General features: G+C 38.8%; 1 protein-coding gene across 2 annotated transcripts in view; it reads left to right on the top strand.

The window, feature by feature from the left end:
• Window positions 1-25,131, top strand: part of LOC135215459 (serine/arginine repetitive matrix protein 2-like) — a 141,460-nt gene extending 116,329 nt beyond the window's left edge. Inside the window, exons 3-10 of one of the 2 annotated variants that reach the window (XM_064250184.1) lie at window positions 1,359-1,793; window positions 3,680-3,783; window positions 7,408-7,599; window positions 8,570-8,739; window positions 10,388-10,529; window positions 16,385-19,151; window positions 19,499-19,654; window positions 20,232-25,131. In XM_064250184.1, coding sequence (XP_064106254.1) covers window positions 1,613-1,793; window positions 3,680-3,783; window positions 7,408-7,599; window positions 8,570-8,739; window positions 10,388-10,529; window positions 16,385-19,151; window positions 19,499-19,654; window positions 20,232-21,847 — 5,328 coding nt within the window. In that variant the 5' untranslated portion in view covers window positions 1,359-1,612 and the 3' untranslated portion in view covers window positions 21,848-25,131. Of the gene's footprint in view, window positions 1-1,358; window positions 1,794-3,679; window positions 3,784-7,407; window positions 7,600-8,569; window positions 8,740-10,387; window positions 10,554-16,384; window positions 19,152-19,498; window positions 19,655-20,231 lie in introns of both variants that reach the window. The other variant, XM_064250183.1, reaches the window with a different exon arrangement.
• The last annotated feature ends 1,837 nt before the right edge of the window (window positions 25,132-26,968 follow it).

Below are 26,968 nucleotides of genomic sequence, written 5' to 3'. Positions count from 1 at the left end.
GAAAAAAAAAAAAAGATACTTTCAATTTTTACATTGCGGGTGACATATAACATAATCATTTATGGATGTTACAATAATGAACGACATCCAATAATGCTGCAATACGTTTCCTTCCCTTAATCCTAATAATCTGAACTATGAAAAATATAAACAGACGGAATAGTAATTGATACCATATGATGCACAGCTCGGTCGGAAAACAATTACCCAGGGACCTTCGATACTTAAACGAAGTAACAGTAAATTTCGAAAAGAGAGAGAGAGAGAGAGATGATAAACAGTTCGGTCGGAAAACAATCAATCAGGGACCTCAAATACTTAAACGAAGTAATAGTAAATTTCGAAAAGCGAATGAGAGAGAGAGAGAGAGAGAGAGAGAGAGAGAGAGAGAGAGAGAGAGAGATTTTCCAACCTATCAGAATGACAAACAATAGACTCTAATGGCTTATGCCTTGAATCCCAATAGGACACAATAGGGATTCTTTAAATCTATTAATGTTGGTGGGTGTTTCGACTCGAAGTTTTGAAGAAAAGCTTCACGTTCAAGTGACCTCCAACCTTCCTCTGAGGAAGATCTCAGCCTGGAAAAAAAAAACTGAATTTTTCGAACGAAGCAATACAAAAAACATTAGCCCCTATGTCCACACAAAATGAAGGAGACTGTTCACCTACTTCATCTACCCAACACTACAATTATTTAGGGGATAATCTCACCTTCCTACAGCGCATTAAAATGATATTCATGCACTGTGGCGGTTCCCTAATCAAATCTTCTCCTTGAAACCTAACAAAAGAGTAGTTTGTGACCCAAAAATACGAAGCTCGCGCTTATCTTGCCGAGAAACACTGTAACTATAGCAGTATGACCACCACACACTCTTGAGCAGCATGAGCTTCGACTGGGATACCTCATATTGCCACATATGTGAATAGAAGTCTCCTCTTGAGTGTAAATAAACCACCTTAAATAAGGCGAGTCACCTTATGTTTACTGGAAACACAGAGGAGAGCTCAGAGTTCCAGAGACGAAGCGAAGGCACGAATGGCATGATCAAAATGATTATGCCAAAAATGGTCTACTTTCACGATCACATTTTCCATTTCCCTTCCGTTTTAGCGAAATAGAATTTGAACTGGATGCTGATGCCTGACAGGTATAATACCCCAATTTGATAGTGACTGCACAGGAGAGTTTAAAGAGCTGAGTTTAGAGGGAAGAAAGTGACGGACGAAACGCTTGAATACGAAGGTTGATTTTTTTTAGGAGTTTATGAATTCTGTTCATCTGTCATTGTAGCATTTGGCTCACACTGAGTCACTCTCTTTCTCATTAACGGATCTGTCTTCTTTCCTTTCAGCCGGATGAGGGCGGTGGGCTTGATAGCGGGCGGCAGTAAGGGGGCTGCTGCTGCTGCTGCAGGAGTAGGAGAAGGAGGAGGAGGAGGAGGAGGAGGCGGGGGAGGAGGAGGAGGAAGAAGAAGAAGAAGAAGAAGACGAGGAGGAGAAAGTGCCGCGGGTTGGATCGCAGAAGTAGTAGTCCGAGTAGTAGAAGTAGCAGCGAGGAGGAGGCGGAAACGCGGGCGTGTGGGCTGCTGGCGGCGGGCGTGTCAGGATGAGCCCCGAGGAGAGTCGAAAGGAGCGGGAGGCAAGGTCACTGGCCCTGGAGAGAGCCTACGTCCACGACGTCTACGATCAAATCTCTGCCCACTTCTCCAGCGGCCGCTACAGGGCATGGCCCCGCGTCAGGCAGTTCCTCACCGACCTCGAACCCGGCTCGTTCGTGGCCGACGTTGGTGAGTCCACTTCCGTTTCTCTCGGGAACTCTCAAGGCCCGAATTTACTTGTTGTTAATTTCTACCTGTTCTGTGTTGAAGGCATGAAAATCTTATGGCAATTAACACAAATCTCGATAGTTCCCGTCGAAGGCATGGCGATGGTATCCCAGTCAATATTAACCTCGAATTTTCTTAAAATTAAAACATGACGATCATGTCCCACTCAAAATCAATCTATTATTTCCTGGTATAAGACACGAGTCATGTCATGTTCCAGTCAATTGTCAATCACATTACAATCATGTCCCATTCAATATCAGTCTCAATTACTGCCTGGTTAAGACATGAGTCATGTCTCACTCAATTGTTAATCTTGACCATCTCTTGCAATAGGACATTACAATCATGTCCCACTCAAAATCAATCTAGGCCATTTCCTGATATAAGACATGAATCATGTCCCACTCAATTGTTAATCTCGACAATCTCTTGGTATATGACATGACAATCATGTCCCATTGAATATCAATTTCAATCATTTCCTGGTATAAGGCACGAGTCATATCATGTCCCACTCAATTGTTAATCACGACCATCTCTTGCTACAGGACATTACAATCATGTCCCACTCAAAACCAATCTCAATCATTTCTTGGTATAATACATGAGTCATGTCATGTCCCAGTAAATTGTCAAACTCGACCATCTCTTGGTTTGTGACATGGTAATCATGTCCCATTCAATATCCATGTCAATCAGCCTTTCCCCGGTTGATAATAATAATCTCTAACATTTCTTGGTTTATTTCCATTCCAATATAAAACAGAGAAAATTTGATTTTCGTAGTTTCCAAGCTGTATTAACATGAGTTCGGAAATTGTCTGAGATAAATGACAGTTTTGGGAACGTGATGAAGCTTAACAGTTCTGAAAGTGAGTAATAAAACCTCGTAAATTTATTGATCACAAGATGCTTTACTTGCAGACATAACAAAGGACTGCGAGATTTGCCTAGTAAAGAGCTAGATGTCGCTCTGACTAGAATGGCTTCCGCATAATATGCTAACAATCACCTTTGTATTTTAGCCACGTGAGAGCATTCCATACATAGACTTGGTGGAGGAAAGCTTTATTATTATGATTATATTATGACAAGTCACTACATGCTTTAAAGAATCTCACTACCGAAAACAAACAAACAAACGTTTTGTGTGAAATTTCATATATCAAACCACCAGAAAAAAACGCAAATGCCAAAAATACAACCCCAACCACCAAAATGCAGTCCAAAAAATGGTGCTACCTCTAAGAATTTAGCCCACAAAATATACATTTTCTTCTACACAATTAACATTCTCTCAAAAAATTTAACTCACCTGTGAAACACAAAAAATAAAATCCCGTACACTGAAGTCCTTCTCAACATGTTACTCCTAAGGAATTGAAACAGTAAAAAAGATACCATCCATAAAATTCAAACCTTAAAAAATTTAAATCCCTAAAATGAGCGCCTCTCTAAAACTGGAACCTCCGAAAAATTCCAGCCCAAACCCCAAAACAAATAAACCCTAATATAATTTTTCCTACCAAAGAAAAAATGCAACTAATCCAAAAGTAAAATCCAGTAAAATTTTAGCTACCAAAAAAATGCAACTAATCCAAAAGTGAAATCCAATAAAATTTTAGCTACCAAAAAAAAAATGCAACTTATCCAAAAGTGAAATCGAATAATATTTTACCTACAAAAAATATGCAACTTACCCAAAAGTGAAAGCCAAACCAACCAACCCACCCCTGGAAAATTAAACCGTCGTCCCCCACCCACCCCCTTCCCCCAAAAACAAAAAAAAAACTGCCTCCCTCAAAATTCCTTCAGACGTTAACACGTGCTTTTGTCTTCGACAGGTTGCGGCAATGGGAAATATTTGCACATCAATCATCAGGTGGTCAAAGTGGGAGTCGACAGGTGTTTCAATCTCACAGCAGCTGCAAGGGAACGTGATCATGAAGTAAGACTTCTCTCTCTCTCTCTCTCTCTCTCTCTCTCTCTCTCTCTCTCTCTCTCTCTCTCTTTATATATATATCATATATATATATATATATATACACACACATATATATATATATATATATATATATATATAGATATATATATATATATATTTATATTACAAATGTATACATTATATATTATGATATATATATATATGTATGTATATATACATAGAATATATACATACATATATATATATATATATATATATATATATATATATGTATGTGTGTGTGTGTGTGTGTATACATAGAATATATATATATATATATATATATATATATATATATATATGTATGTATATATATTTATATATATAAATGTACATAATATATATATATATATATGTATATATATATATATAAATATCATGTATAATTACTATATATATATTATATATATATATATATATATATATATGTGTGTGTGTGTGTGTGTGTGTGTGTGTAATAAATTATGTTTTTTCAATTTGTCTTTTACGCTTTTTCTCTGCCCCAGGTAAATCCTCATTATTTTATACTTCTGAAATTCATATCTGGACAATATATGATGAGAAGAATAAGATTGGTATATATTAAACCTATGAATTTTGGAATTGTACAATAATTATAACTTACGTGAAGCGAAGAAATAACCTGATCAAACATAATGTAAAAAAAAAAAAAAAAAAACCAATTGAACAAAACCGAGCTCGGTACTATATGTAATGAGCGATGATCTAATGCCATATGACGATGATAATGATACTTTAAAATAATGTGAATATCTAATAAAGAATGAGAATACATAAACAAGTATACAAAGATTGGATTTCACAACTCCAATATTAACAATACAAAACTGATAACACCTGCTACTGTGAAACGATGGCAACAACGCCAATAATCATAACAATTATTATAACATAAATAACAACCTTAGACAACAGATAATCTAGAGATGAAAACATTAGTACTGCGCCTCATACAATTCCATTCACTTAATCAAAATCAATCCAAACCTAAGGGAAGCGTTCTCAGTTCCGTCAGCTTCCACTTTTTCCCCCAAAATCTAGAAGGGTGATAATCGTTACAAGTCCTTTAACAGTTGTTCAACAAAAGTCCTTTCGGGTAATGTTTGTTTGTTTGTTTGTATGATGTTTTTACGTTGCATGGAACCAGTGGTTATTCAGCAAAGGGACCAACGGCGCCATGATGTGACTTCCGAACCACTTAGAGAATGAACTTCTATCACCAGAAACACTAAACATCTCTCACTCCTCAATGGAATGCCCGACCTCTGGGTAATGATCCCGGGAACAAACAAAAAAAAAAAGCACAAAAGATAGTTGCGACAGGTGTGAAGAAACGGTTCCGATAACACGACGACGTTAACCGCGAAGCCCAATTATTTCAATTATTTCGGTCCCGTGCGGCAACTGGACGCATCTTTTACGAGAACATCTACCCGCCGATATTGGTCATTTCCCGCCGGTGCGGGAATTGGTAATGTTCACCTTAGCGCCAGGGCTTCGATTAACCTGCGCTCGGTTACGACCTCGCCTCACCGCGGGGAGGGGGATGGATGGAGGGGGATGGGGGGGGGGGATCTGTGCCTGAAAATTCGGGGCCTGCGGATGAATGTATTGGGAGAGAAGTTATTTTTCGATACTTGCCATTGGAAATAGTTTTTTTTATTCTTAGACTTTAATGATGCTGTCTGAATTTATTACCAGTTGAAAGGCGTGACAAATATTTTCTCAAGAAATGTTTGCCAAGATGACTACCATGAACAGAAGACATAATAACATCATCTTTTAACTAATTAATTAATGCCTACTCAACATATCCATGCGTAAAGAATGTTGCATTACATACGGAATGAAATAGCAATAATCACATTGGGATAATGTGGTATAGAATACAGACAAGCGAGAGGGAGAAATAACAGTTTTGTAAGAAAGTGGCGCAGAGAGAAGACCCACTCGATTCTCAAAAACCGTAAGGTAGATAAGACCGCTTGTAAAAAAAAAATCTCATTATTAATCCATTAACTTCAGACGCGAACTCAACATGTGAGGAATAATAAATATTCGTCTGCCCGCGATATAAATTAACCACAACTGGCACAACCTATCTGAATCCTTCTTCCCTAAGGCTGCATTCACACTAAGCGAATTGAATCGGTTCAACTCATGAAGAATCAACACGATTCATATTTCGTCTTGATTCGCCACACTCATTTCAAACGTACCGTTTGCACCAAGCGACTCGCCTACCAATCCGGTGGTCCGAAGTTCGATTCTCCGCTCGACCAACGCGGAATCAGAGGAATTTATTTCTGGTGATACAAGTTCATTTCTCGATATAATGTGGTTCGGATCCCACAATAAACTGTCGGTCCCGTTGCTACGAAACAAAATGGTTCCTAACCATGTAAAGAATATCTAATCCTTCGGGTCAGCCCAAGGAGAGCTGTTAATCAGCTCAGTGGTCTGGTAAAACTAAGATATACTTAACTTTTGCCCCGAGCGAATCGGCAAGATTTCAATTGAATCGATTGGCTTGTTGTAAACACAGCCTTGGCAGAGGACCTTCGTCGCCCCCCCCCCCCCCCCCCCCCCCCCCCCCCCTCAGGCTCCCCCCCCCCCCCCCCCCCGCCTCTCCCACCTCTTCACCTACTAACTGCCTTTTGCGAACTGAAGATCGTATGCAACTTCACTGCTAAGCTGGTTCACGACTTAAATACTCGTAGTTAGCCTGCAGTTCAAAGACTGTCCCATAATACACTGATTTTTGTACTGAACAATTCCCAATTCAAATCTCCCAAACACCAAAACTGAATCAGACAGAAGAAAATTAACTCTTGTATGCCGGAATGTTTCATTCGGAACTTTTTGTTTTCTTTCGGAATTATCTTGAATTCCTCGCTTTCCCTGGTACAAAGGTCCTCGCTCAGCATTGGTTAATTTCTTGTGGAGTTCAATATTCAAAGATGCAGTGCTGATATTAATACTCTAGAGCCATTCTCCTTATATTTTGTAATTTACTAACACTTGTATCTATTTATTTATGCATTATTTAATCTATATTTGTTCTTTTCTAATAACTCATCTCTTCTTTCTGCGTTTCCAATTATTTTACGTTTCTTCCTTCAAATGAAAACCACATTCTTTGGAAGCTTGAGTTTCAAGTCAATGGTCCCTCTTGGCTAGTTCCATATGCTTAGGGCTTATTTTCTGAATAATAACAATAATAACATAACATATCGGTATCTACTTTCGAAACTTGGGTTTTAATGTAGCTGAATGTGCCTCTAAATATATTTGTTCTCCAGTTTGTGGGTTTTTTACAGCAATAATATTCTGAAAGGTTAATAGTTTCCCCAAGGGAATTCTCCATCCAAGAGACTTCTCGCTGTTGCAGACTTTTCTTAGTAAAGAGTTTGAACCCTGTATATCCCGTAACTCCCTCCTCTGCATCGCCTCCCAATCCTACTGCCGACTCCTCTTATTAAATAGCCTGAATCCTGCACATCCCGGAACTCCCCCACGTCAGAAACCTCCTCCGCACCGTCACTACATCGCCTCCCAATCCCACAGGTCATGGTCAGCGACAACCTGGCGCTGCCGTTCCGAGACGAGACCTTCGATGCCGCCCTTAGCATCGCTGTCATCCACCACTTCGCCACCACCGAGCGGCGCGTGAGAGCCCTGAGGGAGCTAGCGAGAATCCTCAGAATCGGGGGCCGCCTTATGATCAGCGTGTGGGCCATGGAACAGAGGCACAGAAAGGTACGAATCGACTCGCCCCCTTCCTTCGTGGACGACTCGAAGACTCTGTCAAATCTTGAATTAACCTTTGGGCCGTCAGAATACTGTTAAACCATACTATAGTAGATTTACTTCAAGCGTGCATCTCATGTCTAGGCCAGTCCCTTACGACGCTCCTGATTGGCTTTTGATAAGCCAATCACAGGGGTGGAAACCTTCAGTCTCTTTCAGGAGTTCACCTCTCCTGAGGGATACGGCTTTCAAAAGTATCCCTCAGGAGAGGTGAACTCTCATACACCCTGCCTATGTGAACTCTCGAGAGAGACTGAGAGTTCCCAGCCCTGTGATTGGCTTATCAACAGCCAATCAGGCGCGTCGTAAGAGACTGGCCTGGACATCAGATTCACGCTTGATGTGAATCTACTATAGTAACTTTAGATGATAATAAAATTATTTATATGGACTAATTTTGTCCACACATGAGGGAGAAAATATATAATACATTTTCATATCAAGGTATTCAAATTTTGTTTTATCTATTATATCACAGCTTTTTAACGTCATAAAAATAACTTTTCATATTTGATATAACTACTCAAATTCATTCCAACTTTGGGTATTTTCTAATTCAATGATGGGATGCTTTGAATAAGCAGGCCTATGATGTGAATTCACATAGGTTTAATCCAGGTATTCAGTTATGGATGACCACTCTTCCTTAGGACGTACCTCACTCATTTACACCACCCGTTTTATCTTTTGTATCATTCGTCAAAGATGAATCTTGTTTAAGACGATATCCATTTACAAATGGTCTTATTTTTAATATCAGCTGATCAATATTTAACTAATGAACAATGATTTGTTTTTCAAATATACGTGACCTAGTTTGACGAATAATTTAAAAGAACCTCTTGTTAAGAATGTGTGGTATTATAGCGTGGAAGGTGACTTCCAGCTTCGGTGACTAACTAGGCATCACTCCTTGCAGTTTGAGTCGCAAGATGTGTTGGTACCATGGCATCGTCCCGAGCAGTCTTCCAGTGATGACAAGACGTCGAGCGTCGAGCGAGACTTGAACTCCACTACCACGGATGATGATGATGTCCTGCACTATCATGCTCACAATCACAGTGATAGTGATTCTTGCCCTTCCAACAGGTGAGGGGACTGTGCTGGCTTTGGAAAATAATATGCTTATCGGGTATTTTCTCAGCCTTATTCCACGGAATTCATTATTGGTTTTGATATTGTTTCGTGCATGAAAACTGAACAGAGAGTTCTCTTTGAGGTTATTGATGTACTCGAGTTATAAAACGACTACTCTAAATATTTCCAGATGATTAACTTTTCATGTCTTTAGAAGAGACTTTGTATCCTCTCATGAGCTCAGAAATCAGGCCTAAAATCAGTGAAATTTTGGTGATAAACTGTAACTTTCTTCTTGAGCGCCCCCCAAAACAAACCTCCCCACCACCCCCCAAATAAAAGGCTATATCATTCCAGCAACAGGAATAAAGCTTGTAAGTTTTATCACAATGATTATTTTTTCATTCCGTTTACAGAAAAGCCTATGAGAATAGGGCGAATGAAGTCACGCTACATCAGATTTTGTTGATTCATTTTCGGTCAAGGTTTAATCCTTATGAAACTCTTGTTATCAGTGAGGATAAGAAAAACCTACAGATTAGGTTGTTTGTAGCAATGCTAAGTAAATAGTGCGTCTATAATCTCGGATGTTCTTGGTCTTCGATTAAATTATAACATTTCTAGTGCTTGCAAATATTTTAAGAATTTCATAAAAACCCCAGGAGAAACTGACGTTGGACTTATATGAGGTAATATAATGATAACAGGACTCCGTTTCTCAGGAAAAATCAAATCCTATGGAAAAGATATTCTACACGATATCAACTATAGAATCCACACCCAACTACATAGAAAATCCTATTAACTGTACTCTCCTCGCTTAGGTTGAAAAGACAATGGAAATGTGCAGAAGTGCTGCAGCAATAGGACTTCCATGCATAAACTTCAGGTTCCTTGTTGGACTTGTACGCACAAAAAAGCAAGTATTCATAATTGTCAAAATAATTCGGTGATGGGAAAAGGGGATATGGTTATTGCATGTCACTTTCTGGTTGTGGTTCTAATAATAAAAAAAAAAAAAAAAAAAAAAAGCCTTCGATAAATTAGCATTCCACAGCAACCTTACAGTACTAACATGCAAACATTCTACCAAAAAATATTTTTTTTAATAATCTGAACCTCATAACTAACCCTTCCCCTAACAAAGATTTATATTTAAAAAATCGCTTCTTAAAATTAAGACTCGTTTATATGCAGCCTCTCCAGGGTTAAATTAAATCAAATGAGATATACTAATTTCTGTGAATGCATGAGTGCGTTTACCCGGTAATTTCTAACTTCAAAAAATGTCAAAAAATTAACTTAATTTTCTGTCCAACCTATACCAAATAAACAACGGCAATTCAATATTATTTGTGAGCAAAGAAGTTATCTGGTTTTTCAAGGTACTTTAATTTCCAAAATTGTATTTTATCAATAAATAATGAATTGTCAGTTATTTGTATCTTGAGTCCTAATTCTATTTGAAACTACTTATAAACCTATAGTAAACCACAGGCATTTGAACGTAATCATAGATCCTACCTATTTGTGGTAAACCACAAGCATTAAAGAGCAACCATATATAGACCTATATATCCTCTATCCACTTGTGTACATCATCCGCACCGTCTGGACCTTCGTTCTCATATACTGAATTTCTCCTTCTTCCCTCCGTCAGGTATGGGAGTCGCAGGAACGGCCGCCGGCGCACGAGATCTCGTGCCATAGACCCGGCAGGGGCAGCGTCCTCTTCACAGAGTTCCTCAGACCTGAGTAGCCCCAATGAATCTTGTTACAGCTTTGTACGTCGGGCACTACAGGTAGCCACCGACACTAGCAACCAGGTTGATTGAGGCGGATAGAGCGGTGTTTGTTCCCTGTGTTTATATCTCTCTCTACACTAACTTCTTCCATATTGATATATATATATATTACTTTCGTTTACTTCCCCTCCTCTTTTTTTTTACATTGGCAAATATATATATATTTAAAAACAGTCAAAAAAAAGTTGTGGCCATTAGAATTTTAAACGACGCGATAAACTCCCTCCAACTGTTTAACTCACGTATTTGAATTCCCGTTTTCCCTAATGGTAAACTCGTTGAACTTGCTGATTCCGATTGCGAATAAATAAGGATCTTTGTTGTCTCAATGGCCCCAATTTCCCCTCATCCGATTCATTTCTTATGAGTGGTGAGGAACATTTATATTTTCTCTCCGTATAACTCTCATTTACTTTCATTTTCTTATTATAGTGACTCTGTGGATTTTTTCCTTAAAAACTAGAAGATATAAATCAGAATTGCTGTTAACTATACCTCTCTCGCCCAGCACTTGCATGTCTTCTCACCAGAAAGACACATTATCTGCACTTGGCATCATCCTTTCAAGCGATTAGATTTCGGTTCCTGGATCTTTTTTCATTTTTTTCTCCTTGTCTCTGTTTTTTTGAAGTTAGAGAGAGTCATAGCCAGCGGTGTCTATTCACACTCGTAGTGTAGCTCAAGCCATCGCCATTTTATGCTAGATTTTAGGAAGCTCTTACAATGCCTCTGACGCGAAACCTGTCTTTTTTGAAAATAGAACACCAAATTTTTTTACAATTTTTTGTCGTGTTGCTGTAGCTTTAGTATTAGACAAGCACCTTCCTTAGAATAATTATTTTTTTTACTACGGTAAATGCTCTGGTACCCAGCTAAGCACAAGTAATTTAAGTATTTTTTATTTAACTATTGTCGTAGCTTAGCAGGATATTAGTAAAGTACAGTAAAAACAGACTTTAAAATAAAGCTATCATTGTACAGAGAGTACTTTTTGAAGGTATTCTTTAATCCGGCTTAGTTTAAGACAATAATTATATTCATTTAAGGAGACGAACACGTAAGTCCAACCTTAACATAATGTCATAAGACCACATCTTAAAATTCATTGTTGAAAGAAAGTTGGTCACTTCTGCATCATCAAGCGAAGACTGCTACTCATCCTGCAAAGAGCTTTCTCTGCTGGGAAGTTCTCGGATTCGTTAAAATGAGTGTAATTCTGCTGCCGGAATGATAACAAGAAAAAGAATGTCCTTTTTACTGATCCCTTCCGCCTCCTCTTTTAGAACTGCAATGGGATTAGCATTCCCAGTGAACGTAATGAGTCCTAACAATAATTCCTTCCCGTATTGCTGCCTCCAAATTCTTATCTACTGGTAGGCGAAGTGATGAGTATATATAACTTTGCTAATGCCGTATTATTTCATGAAAGTGTCGTGCTCTTCAGAGCAATCATGCAATATTACTTTTCTTCATGTAAATCTCTCGACAGCGCACTTAATTAAACTGTGGTGTGAATTACATAAGGCTTTATCAAGTCCTGCAATAATGATTCTCGTAATTCATTTTACCTAATTTATAAAATGTAATTCAGAGAATGCATGTAGTGTACAGAAGTTCATGGACCTTACATGAAGAGGTAAGTATCCACTGCAAGACATACCATAACTTTTAAATTATGCATTAGTCCCACAATCCTCATCGCGCATGAGCAATTTCGCGCCCTCTTTTTACTGCTTAGGGGTAAACACATTTTTTCACAAAGGTCCGGCAAGACCTTTTTCAAATCCATATTTGATACTCCTGAACCTGAACCTTTATGGCCAAATCACACATTGATGATTCAAGGCTGCGCACTTCGTAACTACCAAAAATTTGCTAGCTACAACACCATACGATACAATTACGACCAAATCGCCAACAATCGCCGTGAATCGTTACCATGCCGCCGAGTCTGGCGATGTGTATACCAAGTGTGGCGGAACCATGACACCACCCAACACGTATACGGTCAGGCTGCGCCAACAGTCATTTGTTGCCATGTCATTGCGCAATATGCAACACTAACGCAATAATGGTGTTGCCAGTGACGCAATGGCGTCATCGCTGACGCAATAGCATTACCATTTGTTCTAATATGCACCATCCATTAGAACTTACTCTATCACTTGGTGCAGGTCGCCAAACTTGATGACGAGGTAACGATTCATGACGATTTGGCCGTATTACATCATAATTACGTTGTAATGAGCGCATTTTCGGTAATTATAAACTGCACGTCTTTGAATCACAAACGTGTGACTGAGCTGCTGACAATTTTTTTCTCTGTGGACCCAGACACACAATAGATGATCGCGCGATGATCACCAAAACCAACCATTACGACATGCGCGGCCTTGAATTGCCAATGTGTGATTCCGCTATTACAAATTGTCGCTCATTAAACACGTGATCCGTTTGACCGTCTTCGTGACAAGACTTCCATTTAATATTGGATATGTTATTGTATAATCCGATAATGCAGGCAACCATATATTATATGTATTAATGCTTTAGGTGGCATATATCTATAATATATATACTATTATATATGTATAAAATATATGTATATATATTTATATATATATATTGTATCTATATACCTATATTATAGAGCGTATATATAATAATTATATAAATATATAGATATATAGTATATATATGTGTGTGTGTATATATATAATATATATATATATATATATATCTTGATAAGAACTGTGTATGTGGAAAAACCGCCTTACATTACGATTCACCAATTGAGCAGATGTTTCGTTTCCCGTATTTTCAGAATAACAAATTAAGAGAAACGAGGTTTATTTGTAGAGCAGACTGACAAGCCTTCTCTCACTGAAATAAAACAAACGAACTATAGAATTGACTGTCTTCGTAAAAGAAGGTGTGTGTGTGTGTGTGTGTGTGTGTGTGTGTGTGTGTGTGTGTGTGTGTGTGTGATTCGATATAGCAATTCGACATAGCAATAACCAGAAGAGGACAGTCAAGATGTGTATGTATTCCAATCATTGTTCGACAATGGCTGCCACGACTAAAGCCCTTTTTTTCGTTCCAAGAATCCACAAACAGTTCAAGCATTCCTATTTTTTTTTTTAATTCAAAGCCTGGTCTGAATGTTCATTTTGAAAGGGATTTTTCTTGTGTTCAGTATTTATAATTGCCAGCGGCAGATTCAAGCCTAAGAGTATCTCAATGCAGGGACATCCAAGTAATCGATTGTTACACTTACTTTTTCAAAAGATTTTCAAACCTCACCATTAAACGCGTATTTAACCCAATATCCGTCATTCTGACATGAAAATAATCAAAGTATTACATAGGGTCTTCTGCACCGAGTCTCAAATTTATTGTGTGTATAAATGATTACTTTCACTGCTCTCCATGTCTGGATGTCCATAAGAATAAAGAGTCCCAGCAAAGAATTTGTGAATGTTTGCTTGTGTATTTACAATTGCAACACCCACGCTCCCTGTTCATTGAAAGTGCCTGAATATTATGAACGTAAATGTGTTTGGTAAGTTGTGAATGAACAACAGAGATTCTGAATGAAAATCTCTTTTAAAGATCTTCATTTGACCAATCGAAACCATTGACTACATCAACCAATCTATGGAATGAAAACGAAATTAAAAGTATTTGGAATAATGCTGACGATTTCTCACTACCTGACAGTTACAAATGTCTATCTAATCTGCTCTTTTTACCTTTCTACCACGCACCTGTTATTTTGATCTAGCCTGTCCTCCTACGTGGATTTTTTTTAAATAGCTTGTAGTGGCAGCATGAACTGATTTTATGTCATGCACGAAGGAATGATGACGTATGTAACGATTGAAACTCACATAACTTCCCATTCCACACTATCTCTGTTATGTCCGATCTTCTCTATTCATGTTTTTACCTATGATATATGACATCTACAACTTACGATGCAATATATGTATATATGTATGTGTATGTGTATATGTGAATATACACATTTACTCTAAATAAATAGTCATTATATATATAAACATACATACATACATGGATGCACACGCACACACAATATATATATATATATATGTATATATATATATATATAATATATATATAATATATATATATATATATATAATATATATATATATATATATTATTATATATATATATGATATAATATCTATATCATATATTTAATTATCTTTTTATATTCTATATATATAGTATATTATATATATATATATACTATATATATATATATGATATAATGATGTTTGATAGAGCATGTCTATGTTGATTTTACAGCTCACAGTAGTCCATGTGATTATTAACATGAGAAGTTTTTAATCTCAACATCCAAACTTTCCTCTTGACTTTGGAATTATGCCAGTCATCAAATCGTGACTTCTTTAGCGAAATATATTCTGAAAGGACTTGAGAGTCCTACATTCCATAGTATCATAATATTCGAAACATTTTCAGGACAAAAGTGTTCGAAAAAAACAAACAAATGAGTGTCATTTACTTTGCGATTTCATCTTCGATTTGACAAGTAAGGGGAAACAAAAATCAAACGGCGAGGGGAGACGAACGACAGGAAGAAAAACATACTTGTGAAATATGTGTTGGAAGAATATAAGTGATAATCTTCGGCTGGGAGATGCATTTTACAATCAACATATAAACAGGAGAGTAAAATTCAATTTATTACGTAGCGTTTTTGGAAAATAATCAACCCCCAAGCTTGAATGAACGAAAGTCTCTCTGCACAATAAGACGGAACCACCGTCTCATTTTGATGTTAAAACTGCTTCTATTATTCCACGATTTATAAGTGTTTCTACTATTTCTCCCTCTTTCATTCAAACAGTATTACAATATGACGTGAAAGAAGTAAAATTATGTCATAAAGGAAAGGACGATTGACGCTACCAAAGTTTAGACGACACTAGCACGGGCTAAATAGACCCTTAAGAAGTCGACTGTTGAAGATGTATTGGTAAAAATTGCAACAAATTATCTATCCTTCCTGAAACTCACGTTTCTTTCTTCAGAGAGACAGGAAATAATTCAAATGAATGCATCACGTACTGTTTATATGCCACGCCGTATTTTTTTATTTTGCGTATCTGTGAACACCATTATTCATTTTAGGTTGATGACGCTTAGTCTCATGCTAGGATGTTATCATTTATATTTCTTCAATATCACGTGCCTAAAGTATTAGTTTCTGACAGTTTTGAAGATAATCCTTCATTTACATTCATCTGCAGTGAAACAATGCACCTAGATAATCGATGGATAGTCCTGTTCTTCGCAATTTTCAAACTATTTCACATTGCAAGGAATTCACAAAATAAGATTCGAGTTTTCATGATAAATAACACGGATTCACGGTAAATAAGGGAAATTTTATAGCACATTTGGCAGAGGGCTTCTATTCCAAGGTATGATAACAATAAATTTTTGTTAGATTTCATAACTGTTGTAGGTTTCTCGTTTGGCAAAGCAATCTGATGGACTATTGTGAGATATACCTACACTAAAACATGTATGTTACGATTTTTCTAATTTATTTGCACATGCTAGCGTGCAGTTCTGAATAAAACAGTTATACTTTTCAAATACAAAATACTTATAGCAATGCAATATAAGCAAATGAAATATTTCTTGAGATACATTATAACAAACTCGGATATAAAATTATATAACGTAATAAATGGAATATAACTATCACTGTACCATATGCATAACATAATGACGTAAGGCCCACTGACAAGATGCTCGGGCTCCACTATTATTGATGATTACTTGTTTTACAGAAGCTAACAAGCAGCCGGCGTGGGTCTTCATCCTCTGGCAGATCGTGGTTTATGCACGGTGGAAGTTTTTCAGGCCTGAGAGGAGACAGTTGCTCCATGAGCATGGAGGTAGGGGGGACGTCAGAGCCTCGACCCTCTCTCAGCGATGACCCTCGGCCCTCCGTCAGCAACGACGGGTCTCTCGACTCTCAGGAGAACCTAGATGACGTGCCAATCGAGCTGCGACACCTGGAACCTGATGATCCCTCGTTACTGGATATCCCTCCATCGCCAGCGCCGTTCCTCACTGCTTCCACTATGGCAGTTATTGGTGATCCTGACGCCAAAACGAAGTCTAAAAGCTTGACAGATCTCGTCCAAGCATCCCCGTGTTCACCCGGGGGGCCATCAGAGGCTCTCCCTGTCAGAGAGAAGTCCATCAGCAGGGAGTCCCTCGACCCGTGGCGAGTGACCGAGGCTATTGGAAGTGTTTTGCGATCGAAATCCAGTTCTTCATGCTTGTCGCTATCCAGTCATGAAATTTCCAGTAAAGCAATGCTAGGGCCAACTTTGAAAAGTGTAGAAGAAAAACCCCCCGAGGAAATTAAAAAGGAAACGAGGAGTGCAGAAGGAAAGAGTGATGACAGTGAAGTCGACAGTCCGCGTATTGGTAGGAAGAGACCTACTCTTAAGAAACAAAAAGCTTCGATTAATGAGAGTGACATGAGTGATGTAGAAACATCATCTATTGTTATAGAAATTAGCAAAGCTCCTAAAGCCAGTGAAGTGGAACCTGATCCTATACCTGTGGAAGATGATAAGGATCATTTGAGCATTCCAAAGGGTCTGGGGATTATTAAGCAAAGTTCTCTGAACGATGAATTTATATGTATCGAGAGATTTATTGAAAAGGAGAGAATAAAACAGAGTATTCAGAAACAAAGCTCTTTAAATGAGGACCTTATCTATGGTAATCGTGAGAAAAAACAGGAAACTCTTCGGGAGTCTCTTTTCTCTGCTCAGTTCAAAAGGCTTCAGAATATAAGGGAAAGTTTTCAAAGGTTACGTACAGCTAGCTTAGATAGATTTGAGAGAGAAAAATCTGATTCGTCGTTGAAAAATGGCCTTGTTAAACTACTGCAGTCTTGGAAAAGCGAAATTTTAGTCACAAAGGGTACTAAACCATCAACTAGTGCAGGAACTGAAGATGGGGGAGGGTCACAAGGTCAACAAAGTGATATTGGGCAGTCATCCACTGATAATGGGAAAGGTCATGAACTCAGACCAAGAGCTCCTAGTATTTATCAATTGGGGAGATCTGGGGAGGGAAATGAATTGAATGCTGACAAAGGAAGGACGTGTGGGACAGAGAAAAGATTCCTAGGCCAGGAAACTGGGGACAGAAAATCCTCTCGTGAGGAGAGTTCTGACAGTTCAAAGGAAAACAGTTTTCAGAGTGATACTAGTTTGGACTCTGAAGATAGTTGTGTGTCTGTGATATTTGTTCCAAAACCAGGCCAGTCTGGTGTTAGTGGTGTAGACAAGGAACGAAACAGGTCTGTTTCTTCAGAGTCATCAGAGGGATCTGATAAGCAGCATTCGCCCAAATCACCAAAATCTCCCAAGTCACCTAAGTCTCCAAAGTCACCAAAATCTCCTGGACCTGGTGGTAGATATTTTGCACCTGCACGGTATTTAGGCACAAAAGGGGCGGTCAAAACCGCTCCAAAGATGGGCACCCAGGTTCTTACTACAACAACAAAGCCCGACCAGCACCCACAATCCCAACAACAACAACCTCAACAACAGCAACCACAGCAACAAGCCCAACAACTACCACAACAACAACAGCAGCGTCGCATTAGTCCCCCCTCGGATAAAACTCAAGCGACTGCCGAGACAGTACCTATCACAGATCAGGCATCAGAACCAAAGAATAACAGGGTGGAACTCAAGCCATCCCACAGTGTTTCAAATATTCGAACAGTTGCTTCAACGCCGCCAAAACCCTTGGGAAGTGGGAGTCCCTTAGCTCGTCTACAAGGTCACTGTGGCTCTACACCCCCAGCCACTCCTCCTCCAACAGTGTCTTCAACTTGTGGATCTTATTTCTCTCAAACACCTGTAAAATCTGTGCCTACTGAAACACCTGCCTCTCCAGATAAACCTTCGAGTGAGACACAGCCAGTGACAAAAGAATCATTGGTGACTAAAGAATCACCAGTGACGAAAGAAACATCTTCCAGTAAAACTAGTTTTCTAAAGCCACCTATAATTGCACAGTCAGTTCAACAACCTTCATTGCAACCCTCATCGCAGACGAGCAAATATGTACCTAAGTATGAACCACAGGTGGTAAAGCGAGACACTAGCTTTACTCAGCAGTTGTCATCACTGTTGCTGGGTGAAAATATCGAAATTATACGCAAGACTGGCAGCACTGGGACTCGCAACGTGCAAATCGTTCGTAAAACAGTGCCTCGTTTCCTCACTTTTGAGGTGTTCAATCCTGAAACAGATGACTTGGACAGTGATTCATCAGCAAGCTCGTCCCCAAACTCTGGCAGCTCTGTCATTGAACGTGGATGGCCAACTGAGCGAGATATAGAGGAATTAGATAGGGAGATTAAGCGTCGAGAAGAAGAAGAACGTCGACGCGCTGTGCCTTCTACAGGTTCGCCAGCTATGGAGAGAGTCATGCAGCCTCCAGCTGAGCTACCTAAAGTATCTTTAGTTGAAGATGTTCATAGGATGGATACCATTAGTGAAGATGTTGGTGAACATTCAGGTAGGTTTCTTGGTGCTGCAATTTTTCTTGCTTTGAGAACCCATATTCAGAACTTAATAATCCATTACAGTTTAATTCTGCTCATTGCCTTTTATGCAGTTACATCTATGTTACCCAACAAAATTCACAAAATATGGCATTATGAAGCTGCAAGTTTGTCTTTAACTTTACAACACAAAAATGCACAAAATTCATAACAATTCTTGGAATTTTCCCCAAACTAACTTCCATGCTGGATGAGAACATGAAGTAAAAACTGCGGTTAATTTTCAGCAATACAGTTTTAAAACTATGATACTGACGCTTGAATATATGTAAGTGCTCAACACATTTACTGACTATTGCAGGGACTGAGAGCAACGGTTCAAAGTCTGACAGGAGAAGAGAAGCAAGGCCGTTAGTTCCCAAATCAGCCATTGTAGCAAAGTCTCATTCACTGCCTACTAAACCTCCCACAAGAACATCATCAGTAACTAGATCACCTGTTGAGTCATCTTCACCGGGTAAATACCACTCCATCAATGTAGTGCAGGTTGTCTGCATTTCTATAAGTTTAAACTGCTTTCTTCCACTGCCAGCAAAAATATTTATAAAGTACATCTTCCACTAAAGAAAGTTCTCTGTGATAAATATTACTTTGTCAAACAACAGGGTTAACTAAAATGATACGATATCTGTATAAAGAAATTTATAATCTTCATAGATTTGTACTTCTGTAAGCCTTCACAAAAGTAATGGAAAAGAGCATATAGTACTCTGAAACTGTTATAACATTCTCTTTTAAAATGGAGATGCACAGTAATTTTTACAAATTACCTGGTGAAATGTGCATAAAATTTGTACCGATGTTATTTATCCTTTTGTTAAGTCTTAAAAAAGTAACAAACAACAAAACCCACTTGGACATTGTTATTACTTATATTTAAAACGCAAATGCACAATATTCTTTAGGACCAAGCAAAGGTACATCAAGCAGACACACCCAACAAACTCTTGTTATCTGAAGTCAGGTCAAAAATGAGTGCATTGCAGCTTCTAATTTTTTCTCAATAACTGAAGGTATTAATCTTCTTTTTACAGGTACAATTAAAAGAGACATGGATTGTGGAAGACAGAGATCAGCAAGCATGTCAACTCCTGGATCTAGGGATGTGGAGAGAAAACATGAAGCAGGGGTAAAATCGTTTTCCTCTTCTCCCACATTATATGGAGCTACAGTCAGCACATCTCTTGAACCTGCAGCTGATACAGTTATGAAGAGAAGTCCAAAAGCCAGAAGAAAGCTTACTATTGCTCACCTCGACCAGCCATTGGCTGCTCAGTCCAGGACAGACCCAAAGGCAGAGCCAAAACTCCCTGCCAGAAGTCCAGAATCATATCAAGATCGACAAAATCTGAGGAGTCGAATTCCAGATCGACAGCCAAAACCTAAAGCTTTATCTCCTCTAGGTCTTGACCGTGGAGACATGAGACCCTGGTCTGAAGTAGCTATTAAACCTTTAACTGAAACAGTTAACCTTCCTCCATCCTCCTCCTCTTGGAGAACAAAGTTTTCTCCGGAAGGTATCTTGAAAGGAATAACAGAATTTGATAAAATGCCACCTCAGAAAAGAGCACAGGAAGCCATGAAAAGTTCTCTAGAACTGCCTTTTACTTCTCCATGCAGATCTACTCTTTCTCCAAGCAGTAGTGTGTCTTCTACTTCACCTTCAGTGCCCAGAGATCTTGTCAAAGAAGATCCTATGTCTAAGAGCCCACTTTTAAGCTCTCCTACACTGTCGACTAGTAGTGGAGAGTCAAGATCAAGTGCTAACATAGCAATGTCTCTCTTCAGCCGGGACTCCAGAGAAAGCCCCTTTTCTCTGGAGATGTTCAAGATGAATAGAAGTGAGAGCAGCTTACCACTACTAAGTCCAGAAGAATCACATTTCAACCATGGTACATTTAAAGAGCCAGCAAAGCCTGTTGTTGTTAGAGAGCAGCCAAAGAGAACCCAAAGATCCAGACAGGATTCGGAAGACAACCCAAAAGATGTCAAGCGCAGTGGACATTCTTCATGCAAATCATCAATGAAAGACAGTGAGAAATCTAACAGAGAAGAAGGCACAAGCAAGCACAGGAAGTCTCACGGGAGTTCTCTGAAAGTGAGAATAGATGATTCAAAGCAAAAGGAAAATACTTCTGGAAAGAAAACGGGTTGTCGATTATGCGAGCGAGAGAATGACAAGCGGCAAAAGAAAAAGAAGCAAGAGCAGCTAGTTGGAGAACTTGCTCTGAAAGATCAACCAGCAACATCAACCAAGAAGCGTGGGAATAACCAGGGAAAATCAGACGGATGGCGTAGAGGTGAGCTCCGATCCCAAGGTTCATTGGATTCTGCTCGAGAGAAGGAATCCTTGGCCTCTAAGCCAACGCCCCCTTTGATTCGAAGTGGGTCCTTGGACCTGGAGAAGGCTGAGAAGAGTCAGAGGGAAGGGGCTCTCAGTCGTGATGCTTCTCTATCCACCTCTCAAGATTCCCTCCAGAGTGACATGGGTGGAGCACCGACACTCCACCGCTATTACCATGTTTTCCGGGAGGGGGAGCTAGATCAGCTGATTGAAAAATATGTACATAACCTACATATAATATCCTCGTACTATGATCACGCTAACTGGTGTGTCATTGCAGAAAAAGTGCAAGTGTGGACTATATGAACACTGTGGAAATACTTTTGTATAGAAAGAATTATTATACGAGAAAAGAAGCCTTTTACACTGTGCTAATAACTTTCACTTTGCAAAGAAAGGAACAGTTAGTCTTGTGTTGGGAAGCTGGAAAAAAAATTGCATGGGGTTTTGATCCAAAATGAAGCTCTATGAAGACAATATCAACCTTATATGATAAACTGTACATGTTCATAAGCCAAATTGTGTTAAAGGTTGCATGACAGCTCACGCAGAAGAGCTAGTGAGACACTTAGATTTTTTTAATGTGAGTTTCATAGGTAATACTTCTTCTTTACTTAGTAGAGTCAGTTAGTCACCTGGACTTCCTTCAGACCTACAGTAAATAGCTCTTCTGTAACACCATTGGAGTTGATGAATTATAAACATATCTACGGACTAATGTTATGATTTTTAGGTGTTTTAGTCTACTTAAAAAAAAGATATTTGCATTTCTTATTTAAACAAGTGAACTTGATTTCAGAGACATTTGTAAAGGATTATAAACATATCCTGTAATGGTGGAAAGTTAAGTACAGTATATAGTATATACATATTTATAATATATATATATTTATCATGTTCCTTGTTTTGTAAGAGTATAAACGCTAAATGGATACAAAGATTGGGTTTCGAGGCAAACCACCTCGAGATCTCTAAAAGCTAAGGTGCTAAAGCATGACTGATAAAACTAATTCTTAATATTATTATTCCCTCAATGTCTTTTTTTTTATGATAAGAAAAGGTTTACATTAAATCTTGTAAGGAAAGAGTCACCAAGTCCACTGAATGCGAGTTGGTACTTTAAGTAGACGAGACTCTAGTGTAAGACTTTAGAGGAACGCGTGTGTCATTTTTTCTGTGATGCTGTGTGGCTGAACTGAGTAAGTGGTTTTTCGTTGCTGTGGATGACTGCGCTCCAAATGGATACAACTGATCCTTCGTGCGACGACGTGTTTGTTCATGTACATACACAATGATACTGAAGACTTCAACAGATACACACGCACAGCAGCACCAACAGAACACTTGTAAAAGTCAGACAGACAGCAGGAAGCCTCTCACTATTGATGGATGTGGTAAATTTCGAAAAAAAAAACCTCTCAATTGGCGACAATTTAGACGCCTTAAATAGGGAATCTGGCTTGATCAAATCCATTAGCATCCAAGACCTAAGCATGTGGAAGAAAACGACGAGAATTTTGGCTCTTGTTGCAATCCCTTACCGATAGTTTATCTACTTATGCTTTTGCATATACTACTGCAGAAGGAATCTGAACCGATTCCGTATACAGAGATCACGCTGCTGGCCCCCTTCCAAACAGTACACCATGAGTGCGTGACTACGACAGGGCTCAGTCGCCAACCAAACTGAAGGGCAAACTGCGAATTTCTCACTTGAGAAAGTCCCAATGTCTAGGAATCGGATAGTTCTTGAAAGCCCTATGGAGTCAATTAGCCAATGATTAACATTATATTAATGAAAGTCTCACACAACAACAAACAGTCTATTCATATAATAAGTTCTATGTGCTAACAATCACTGTGCATGGCTAGCAGTTATCTTAACCATACTCTTCGTATGCAAGTCGACAGTTGTCCACATCATTTCTAACCACGTCCTCAAATCATTTGACAAATCCATCAAACCGTAGCTCGTAGAGGAAGTCATAAGAGCTCAACGCACTGTGTTGAATGAGAGATAGATCAATCTTATATTGATAGAGTAGTAGTCTGCCTATTAGATTAATTTTTTGATGAAGAGACAAAAAGAATACTCTTGAATTTTATATAATATAAATATCTTTTTCCCCCTGTATATTGTCGTATCGATTTCAATTTTCGGAAGCATAAAAATCCCTCCTTTTTCAAGAAGAGACGAAAAAGCAGCAGCAGGAGTTTTCTTTGCTATGTCCGCCAGACCTTTTCGAAGACCTGCTTTCTTTCGTTCCTTCCTTCCTTCCTTCCTTTCGGTACCTTCGTTTCCTCCCGTTTCAAGTGTGTAGAGACGCCGAAGTTGAATTATAATAGAGACCGTATTTCCTCCTTCTGGAATCTAAAAAATGATATAAAAGGGAAAAATACTGACGTGCATTTTTCTCGACTTTGGCTGAAGTTACCGCCATGTACTATATGGTCATTTTCAAAGCACACACACGAAATAAAAATAAAAAATAAAAAAAATAAAAGGGAATTCTTTCCTCCTCTGATACTGCCACGTTCTGGCTGTGCCTTTCAATAAATATTAAAGGACACACACCTTTACTTTCGACGTGTCGTACGTGCTACTCGAACCATTTTGACTAAATCTTCATCGAGTCAGTTCCCACAAAATTTCGTCTATCAGTAGCTGTCAAGAACGTTTTCCCAATTGTGCCTTCAAATAATGATTTCCTTTCGCTTTTCTTTTGAATGAAACGACTATTATAGTAGATTCACATCACCTGCGCATCTGATGCCTAGGCCCGTCCCTTACAACGCTCCTGATTGGCTGTTGATAAGCCAGTCACAGAGCTGGAAACTCAGTCTCTCGAGAGAGAGTTCACATAGGCAGGATGTATGTTCCGTTTCTCCTGAGGGATACTTTTGAAAGACGTATCCCTCAGAAGTGGAACATAGACCCTACCTATGTGAACTCTAGAGACTGAGAGTTCCCAGCCCTGCGATTGACTTATCAACGGCCAATCAGGAGCGTCGTAAGGGATTGGCCTAGGCATCAAATGCGCGGGTGATGTGAATCTACTATAGTATGCTTCATGGAGCACCTGAATGAACCGGAGTCTATCTAAAGTGACATGACTGACGTCACGCTGGTTTACGAAGGAGGGATTAGAGCGAAGAAGAAGGAGAAGAAGAAGAAGAGCTGCTTATTTTCCAATGCCCGACGACGATCACACCGCTTTTCCTTCGGTCATGTCGTTGTTCCTCCTCTTCTTTTGCGTAGTCATCTTTAGAGAATAAACACTGATCAGTAGTTTTAGTTTTTTTATAAGGTCTTTCGCCGTGTTTGTCCCCCGAAATGCATTTTTTGAGAGAACTGTGGGCTGGTTTTCACAGGATATGATGCTATCATAAAATACTACTAGTCAAATTGTCGTCAAAGCACCAAGTTTCAAAGCGTTCGTTCCCCACAACTATGTGTCTGTGTCCATTCAGTAGAAGTTAAGGATGTCCGACTATCCGATAGGAACTTCATCCGTTCTTTAGGAAAACTTCAATCCATTACATATAATAGATTTTAGAGAGAGAGAGAGAGAGAGAGAGAGAGAGAGAGAGAGCGACGAGAGAGAGAGAGAGAGAGAGAGAGAGAGAGAGAGAGAGAGAGAGAGAGAAATTATCTACTATATGCATTTTAATCATGCAATGTCCAGTGTATAGCAGTAACAGTTTATGAGAATAAATTTCTGCCCCCCTTTTAGACTCATAAACTCCAGAGACACGCAAATACATCCACCAACCACCGATAAGAAAATTTAAAAAAAAAACACCTAGGCCTAGTTCCTTGTTAGTATGCACGTGGTCACGAGTGGAAGGAGTCTGTGAATGAAAGCACCTCTACTACTATATATAAATGCATTCTCTGCCGAGTGCATCACCTTGCAAACTAGTGAACCAGATGTCTGTTCAATGGGTAAACAAAGATGAAAAAGCGTCGTTGAACTTTTACTTTAGCGTAAACATTCTGTCTGTACTCAGAGGACCTGAAGTACAATAGGTCACACAGCCCTGTCAAATAAAAACGGAAAATGTGGAGTTTTTCCTTCGGGAGGGAGGGAGGGTGGAGGGAGGGAGGGAGGGGAGGCTCTAGCGTTTATTTCGAGTCCCACTAGCGTTCAATTAAAGTCTATGACAGATATGCTTGACGCATGTCCACAGGTTTTAATTTCTCTTCTTCCATATAGTACGCGAATGAAGCCTTGCATTGAGCCACGGAGTGTGTGAACGCAATTTGCCGTCACGATGTGCCACATAAACGCAGTGAAAGTTAAAACCAATTCCCAAGAGCTTTGTTTAGTGAAGACATTGCTGCTGGGAGCTTTGTTCCATCTAATTTTCATTTCGTCTCAGCTGGTAAAAAAAAAGTGCAAACCACCATAAACAGGAACCCTATGTCGTGTGCGAACAGGAAATTAGTGACAATGCCATGAGAATTATATTGTTAAGACTGACTTTATAATTACGGAGGCTCTCCATTCGTGTTATACAAGCAGTGTTAGTGTGATTTTTTAAAAATTCGTGTGATTTATTTCGTAACAAGAATAAGGATCGGATAAAGGATAATCACAAATGCTAATTGTGACGTTAACTTAAGATCTCTCAGACCAACTCGTATTCCCCGAAATGTCGAGACTTATTAATTATTGTTACTTGTAACGTGTTCCAAAATCTATGACATATGTGAACGTCTAAACTGATACAGCACTTCAGCAGTGTCACGGTATTCGGTTTTTTTTCCTCTCTTCACTTCATAACCACGCCGAGTAGTACATAAAAAAAAAAAAGCACAAGAAACTTGGAAATTAGACGTCTCTGAATGTATTGTTGTCTTAACAAAATTCATCCATGAAACATGGTTAGTGTCTGTTATATTTAAGATATGCTTTTTATTCGAGTATGTGGGAAACTATACAGTCCATTGCTATGTAAAATGAAGGCTGGAGATTTGAGAACTTGCGTCGAAATTCTACAGAGAAAAAATATGTCAGTATTGCAAATGAATTCGTGAAATCTGTCAGTTTGTCTATTTTTGTTGTTGTTACGGTGGGTTGTGTTTGGCACTGGATTATAACCTACCGTCTAACGAGACACCTGTTTATCCGATGCTCTGTAACTGGTTCCAATTCAGCCACGAAACTTCGGCTAGACAAAAATTACGGGAAATCGCGTTCAACATTTCACTTCACACAGTCTAGAAGGCTTCTCTAAGATCACTCGGTAGCTTAACTATTGAGAAGTAATTCCTTATCTCACTTCAGTGACTGTAGTTATAAAAAAACTGCATAGATATACAAGTACAATGAACTATTTAGTTTTAATTTAGATGAAAGTATGACGAATATTTGCATGCATTCAAGTACTTGCATGTATTCATCTTGCATAAGTTAAGCACAC

The sequence above is a fragment of the Macrobrachium nipponense genome, chromosome 5 (assembly GCF_015104395.2).
Source record: "Macrobrachium nipponense isolate FS-2020 chromosome 5, ASM1510439v2, whole genome shotgun sequence".
Taxonomy (NCBI): Eukaryota; Metazoa; Arthropoda; class Malacostraca; order Decapoda; family Palaemonidae; genus Macrobrachium; species Macrobrachium nipponense.
Note: the sequence above shows the minus strand (reverse complement) of the source record. Positions and strands in the feature narration are given on the sequence as shown.